General features: G+C 54.6%; 1 protein-coding gene across 2 annotated transcripts in view; it reads right to left on the reverse strand.

Moving 5' to 3' along the window:
- Window positions 1–6,903, reverse strand: part of GABBR1 (gamma-aminobutyric acid type B receptor subunit 1) — a 38,378-nt gene that overhangs the window by 22,192 nt on the left and 9,283 nt on the right. For both annotated transcript variants that reach the window (XM_036428935.2, XM_045578312.1), the window contains 4 exons: window positions 5,576–5,710; window positions 5,140–5,310; window positions 669–770; window positions 256–321 (listed from right to left, as the gene is read on the reverse strand). In XM_036428935.2, coding sequence (XP_036284828.1) covers window positions 256–321; window positions 669–770; window positions 5,140–5,310; window positions 5,576–5,710 — 474 coding nt within the window. The remainder of the gene's footprint in view (window positions 1–255; window positions 322–668; window positions 771–5,139; window positions 5,311–5,575; window positions 5,711–6,903) is intronic.

Raw genomic sequence — 6,903 nt, forward strand, 5'->3', positions numbered from 1 at the left:
CTCTATCTCCAAGTGGCCTCTTCCAGCCATAAGGAAAGGTTACGCTAGACCCCCTGGAAACATACATGGTAGAAAAATGAGATCTGGAGAGAGTGTCATGTGTGTGAGATGGAGTCAGAGCCAACCGACAGGGACATCATATTAATCATCACCTCGGATCCTCTGCTATCAACTTCAGCAGAGCCACAGAGGAGGTCCTGGCGACACCTAGGGCCAGAGCCCGCCCACTCCCTCCCTCTCCAGATTCAACGTCACCTCACAGAACACTTTGCGGGCCTCCGTCTCATAGAAAAGTCCCACGATGATGCGGGCATCCTGGCGCTGCAGGCAGGAGGGAGAAAAGCTGAGTGCCACGGCGATGCCAGGCTCCTGCCAGGGGCAGTGTGCACGGCCAGTTCAGCAGGAGTGGGTGAACGTCGCCTGGAATGTGGAGATAAGCTTCCCGGGACAGGCTACTGTCTCACAGAACCTAGATGAGGTGACTGATGCGGGCATCAGCCAATCAGGGGGGCCCCTACTGCAATCTCTCCCTGTATCAAACCCAATGCTGGGCATCTTAAGCTTACACAACGTTGTGTCAACTACATCACAACGTAAAACCCAACATCGCCCACCGGCTCTTCTCACCAACCCACCGCTGTGCCCCCAGCAACTCCCCGCCATCCCACCTTCAGGTTCTTGACGGGCACCGCTGGGTCTGAGAAGAAACTCTGGCGGAAAGTAATCTCAATTCCAGCCTCCTTCACTCGCTCCTCCAGATCGTCCAAAGTCTTCAGTGAGGATGGGACAGAACAGAGGTGCACAGCAGGTGAGGACCAGAGATCTGGCCTGGGATCGCACACCCACAAAGGAATGGCAGTGCAAACCTCACTCCGCCAACATCCTCTGCCCCGGGTGGGAGTGGTCGGAGGACGGCCCCAGTCTCGGGAGGAGCTTCCAAGCAAGGAGGAGCACGGAGAGCTCTCCTGCACCTCTGTGCCCGACAAGTCACCCGCTCAGCCCTCTCACCACTGACAGCAAACATGGGGGAAGGAAACAGGACCCATAAAAGACAGGCAGGACCTGGACAGACAGGATGATGTCAGTCTCAAGAGGCAGGTGAGAGAAACCAAGATGGCAGCATAGAAAAACACCTAAACTGCTGCCTCGCACAACCATTTCAAAACTACAACTAAAAGCCAGGACTGGTTTGGTTCAGTGGATAGAACGTCGGTCTGCGGACTGAAAGGTCCCAGGTTCAATTCCGGTCAGGGGCATGTACCTGGGTTGCGGGCACATCCCCAGTAGGGGGTGTGCAAGAGGCAGCTGATCGGAGATTCTCTCTCATCAATGTTTCTAACTCTCTATCCCTCTCTCTTCCTCTCTGTGAAAAACCAATAAAATATATATTTTTAAAAACTACAACTAAAAGAAAAAACGAACATCATCCGGAACCACAGGAAGGCTGGCTGAGCGGAAATTCTACAAATAGAAGAGAAAAGCACACTGAGACTCAGAGGAGCTGCCGGAAGGCAGAGGTACAGAGAGGGCTGGCAATGAGGATGCGGCTGGCTTTTTCAATCAGGAGGGAGATACAAGCTCCCAACTGCTCTGAACTCCAGTTCCGGGCAAGACTCTGGGAACCCAAACTCATATGGGGAGAAACTGGACTGTCTAGCAGCAGGTGGAAATTGAGGGCAGCTTTCTCTCAGAGGTACCTGCAGCAATTACCGCAGGACACTGCGACCCAGGGCCTCTTAGGCAGGGCTGATGGGAAGCCATTGCTGTTTGCTCCACCCTGAGATTCCGCCTCATGAGGCCAGTGCTGATTGTTCTGCCCTGAGACTCTGCCTGATCCAAGCTGAGCGCAGAGGCTTTTGCATATGAATGGCCTGGTCCAGTGGTCGGCAAACTGCGGCTCGTAAACCATGTGCAGCTCTTTGGCCCCTGGAGTGTGGCTCTTCCACAAAATACCACAGCCTGGACCGGTCTATTTTGAAGAAATGGCGTTTGAAGAAGTTTAAGTTTAAAATATTTGACTCTCAAAAATATTTCAATTGTTGTACTGCTGATATTTGGCTCTGTGGACTAATGAGTTTGCCGCCCACTGGCCTGGTCCTTTGAATTCCAAACTTACCTAACAAACTGCAACTGAGTCTGTGAGACCCAGAACATCCAAAAAAAGGCCCCACAGCAGCTTGCATTGCTTCACAGCTGGGCTGCATCTGGGCACCTCCAAACCCCAAACAAAGAAGAGGAATCTGCAGATCTCTCTGTAGCTCCTGCTGGGTGGCCTCTGGCAGAGGCTAAATTAGCACCTCCTTGGAGATCCAAGAGCCAGTGTACCAGGAGTCAGAGTGGGACCATCCAGATCACAACTCCTCAGATCCATAAGGGACACATTCAGGGAGTAGACTCAGTGAGCACCAAAGCCCCACTGAAGCAAGTCTTGCCTCATAAGGGTGTCTCCAGCCCAGAAGTTCTCCCAGCATAGACACTGCTGGTCATCACAGCCAGTTGGCCTGGAGGCCAATTCCTCCCAGTGATACCAACAACATCAAGGCTTAACTACAAGAAGACTGTGCACACAGCCCACAAAGGGGTGCACCAAGAGTGTCCACCTCAGGTAACTTGGGAGGCTGAGCCATTGGGCCCTCAAGGCACCTGGCACACAAAGCCACTCTATCAACTCAGGGAAGCAGCCAAAATGCAGAGACAAAGAAACAGGTCACACATGAAAGAAATAGCGGAAAGCAAACGACTGGATATAGAGTTCAAAACCACGGTTACAAGATTTTTCAAGAATTTTCTAGAAAATGCCAATAAATTTAGTGAGACCCTTGGGGATATGAAAAAGGACCAACTAGAAATTAAGCATACGTAGGGGTGTCGAACTCAAAAGAGAAGGGGTCAAAATCTAAAATCCAGCCTAAATCGAGGGCCGAATGGTTTACTGAATAGTCATAAACTGTCATTGTGATGGAAATGCAGCGGACTGCAGTGATGACAGCGCGGTGCGGGCCACATTGCAAGGCCTGGCGGGACGGATTTGGCCCGCGGGCCTTGTGTTTGACACATGTGGACTAGAGGATCGCAGGAATCAAGTCAAAGATTTGAAATACAAAGAGGCAAAACACACCCAACCAGAAAAGCAAAAAGAAAAAAGAATCCAAAAATATGAAGATAGTGTAAGGAAGCTCTGGGACAACTTCAAGCGAACCAATATACGAATTATGGCGGTGCCAGAAGAAGAGAGAGAGCAAGATACTGAAAACCTATTTGAAGAAATAATGAAGAAAATTTCCCCCAACCTGGTGAAAGAATTAGACTTACAAGTCCAGGAAGCTCACAGAACCCCAAACAAGAAGAATCCAAAGAGGACCACACCAAGACACATCATAATTAAAATGCCAAGAGCAGCCGAAACTGGTTTGGCTCAGTGGTAGCACGTTGGTCTGCGGACTGAAAGGTCCTGGGTTCGATTTCGGTCCAGGGCATGTACCTTGGTTGCGAGCACATCCCCGGTGGGGGGTGTGCAGGAGGCGGCTGGTTGATGTTTCTCTCTCATCAACGTTTCTGGCTCTCTATCTCTCTCCCTTCCTCTCTGTAAAAATACCAATAAAATATATTTAAATAAAATGCCAAGAGCAAAAGACCAAGAGAGATTAAAAGCAGCAAGACAAAAACAGTTAGTTGCCTACAAGGGAGCACCCATACGACTGTCAGCTGATTTCTCAACAGAAACTATGCAGACCAGATGGGAGTGGCAAGAAATATTCAAAGTGAATAGCAAGAACCTACAACCAAGATTACTCTACCCAGCAAAGCTATCACTCAGAATTGAAGGGCAGATAAAGAGCTTCACAGATAAGAAAAAGCTAAAGGAGTTCATCAGCACCAAACCAGTATTATATGAAATGCTAGAAGGTATTCTTTAAGAAGAGGAAGAAGAAGAAAAAGGTAAAGATAAAAATTATGAACAATAGCCCGGACCGGTTTGGCTCAGTGGATAGAGCGTCAGCTTGGGGACTGAAGGGTCCCGGGTTCGATTCCGGTCAAGGGCATGTACCTTGGCTGCGGGCATATCCCCAGAAGGGGGTGTGCAAGAGGCAGCTGGTCGATGACTCTCTCTCATTGATGTTTCAAACTCTCTACCTCTCTCCCTTCCTCTCTGTATAAAATCAATAAAATATATTTAAAAAAAAAAATTATGAACAATAAATCCATATCTACCAACAAGTGAATCTAAAAACCAAGTGAATAAAAAATCTGATAAACAGAATAAACTGGTGAATATATCTAATAGAATCAGGTGCATAGAAAGGGAGTGGACTGACAGTTCTCGGGGGGAAAGCAGTATGGGGGTGCCGTAAGGAAGGGGGGTGGGGGTGCAGGAAGAGACTAGACAAAAATTGTACACCTATGGATGAGAACAGAGGGGTGGGGGTGAGGGCAGAGGGGAGCTATGGAGGTCGGGGAGAGAACTGTAATCATCTGAACAATGAAGATTTATTTAAAAAAAAAAAAAAAGAGGCAAAGGACAGAAGAGTGTCCTGAGTCACTGAGATAGTGTGTGTGTGTGTGGGGGGGGGGGGAGGGGCGGTGTTAAAGGGCCATGAATGTGAGAGTAAAGAGAGGATTCAAAGAACAAAATAAAGGAGAAGAAACCCACTGTCTTCTTTCTCACAGCTCCCCCCCTCCCCCGCCCCCCGGCCTTGTCAGCATCCGAGTCAGCTACCTGACCCTTGTTCATACTTCTCGTTCTGTCCCTGCCTGCTCGCCCCCTCCCTCCTCACCTCTCTGTCTCTGTCTCCATCTTTCTCTCCCTCGCTGTCTTCACAGCTCCACCCCTCTCCCGTCCACACACACCAGCCCTCGGAGCGCCTCGGAATCGCTACCTCCCGGGTTCCTGTCGCCGACTTTCTCCCTCACCGTGTCCTGACTTTGGAGTGAGCCTGCTTTAGTGAACTGGGTCAAGCAGGGACTGCCTGTCTGGGGAACAAAGCATCAAAGGGGGAGACCTACAATCCTTAAAATTCCACGTGCTCTTCCTCTGGCACAGAAAGAGCATCCCCGGGGGCTCCGTTCTCTGACAAAGAACCAGGTCGCCCAGGCCACCCCTTTCCGCCCAGCTGGGTGGGACCGCGGCCAGTGCCTCACCGACGTGAAGACCTCGGTGGTCTGCTGGATGGTGGCGATCTTCTTCCAGCCCCACTTCTCAAACAGCTTCACGCGGGTGGGGTTGTGCAGCGTGGCGGACGGGTGCGTCCGGAAGAAGGTGGGGAAGCGCTGCCGGTTGGACAGGGCCGGGGAGCTGGAGCCGTAGGAGAGCTACGGCAGGGGAGGGGCGGGCACCATCGTCCAGGACATGCCAGCAGCTGCCAGGGCGCCTCCCCCGCTCCGCGCTCCAGGCACCTCCGCCTCCCCGCACCCAAGGTCAGAGGCCTGGACCCCTCGCTGGCGCCTTCTAGTGGCTGTGAAGGGGGGGCTGGTGCTAGGAGGCGGATCGTCCGGTCTGCCAAGGGCTCTGGATCTTGGAAGCCATCCCCTTAAACACACCCCAAAAATGACTTGCCTTCGACCCCACCCCACTTACCACAATGAGATTCCACATCCGGGCAGCCTCGGCCACCAGCGTGGACACGGAGCTGCAGCCCGGCATGAGGATGATCTTGATGGGGTCGTTGTAGAGCAGCTCGTACAGGTACTTGGTGGCCTGGCCTGGGTCACACTGAGTGGGGAGGGGAGGATGGTGAGGGCCGGCTCTCCTCGCTCCACCCATCCCTGCGACCCAGCCACTTCCCCCAACTGCCCACCCCTCTGCGGAAACCCTTTTGTCATCATCGCCATGTTTCCCGTCTTCTGGGTTCCCCTCTCCCGTTAAATAACTGCCTTCCAGCTGCTGCTCACCCACACCCTCGCCTCCCCCGCAGCACCATGTCCGTACCTCACCCTCCAGCTCACCGGCCCCGCCCGCCTCCTATCCCATTCCTCCGCTCAGGGAGAAGAGTCCGAGGGAAATTAGTGACCTCTGCCACGTCCCAGGCAGCTCCTCAAAGCCATTACGAACCCCTCCCTCCCTCCCGCCTGCAAACTCCCCTCCGCCTTCCTTTCCCGCTTCTCCGGACTGGGCCGGAGAGAGCCGGAGAGAGCCGGAGAGAGCCGCAGCAGGTGCGCTCCTGCTGGGCTGACCTTTGCTGGGTCCACAGAGAGACATGCAGGGCAGCCGCGGGGGAGAAGAACTGGGGAGAATTAACAGCATGACTCTCAGGAAATGAGATGACTTTCAGGGGTGCCTGAGGAGAGCACGGGGTGGGAAAGTAACCACACAGAAAGCCTGAAAAGGATTGGGGGGCGGGGGACCTGCCCGTGGCCTTTCAAAAGCTGCTGGAGCCCCAAGGAAGCCAGCGGGGAGCCAGGCCAGAGGGACAGACAGGAGCCAGTTGCAAGGAAATAAAGAAGGCCCCCTAAGCCGTCTCTCCCCCCCTGCACTCCCCCCGCGGCCAGCCAGGGGCACTGCGGAGCTCAGGCCTGCCCCCCCAGCCCGGGGCACTGCGGAGCTCAGGCCTGGGCCCTCCCCCCCCAGCCCAGGGCACTGCGGAGCTCAGGCCTGGGCCCCCCCAGCCCGGGGCACTGCGGGGCTCAGGCCTGCCCCCCCCCCCAGCCAGGGGCACTGCGGAGCTCAGGCCTGGGCCCCCCCCCAGCCCGGGGCACTGCGGAGCTCAGGCCTGCCCCCCCAGCCCGGGGCACTGCGGAGCTCAGGCCTGGGCCCCCCCAGCCCGGGGCACTGCGGGGCTCAGGCCTGGGGCCCCCCCCAGCCCGGGGCACTGCGGGGCTCAGGCCTGGACCCCCCCCCCCAGCCCGGGCACTGCGGGGCTCAGGCCTGGGACCCCCCCCCCCAGCCCGGGGCACTGCGGAGCTCAG

This window comes from Pipistrellus kuhlii, unplaced genomic scaffold, assembly GCF_014108245.1.
Source record: "Pipistrellus kuhlii isolate mPipKuh1 unplaced genomic scaffold, mPipKuh1.p scaffold_m20_p_96, whole genome shotgun sequence".
Classification (NCBI taxonomy): Eukaryota; Metazoa; Chordata; class Mammalia; order Chiroptera; family Vespertilionidae; genus Pipistrellus; species Pipistrellus kuhlii.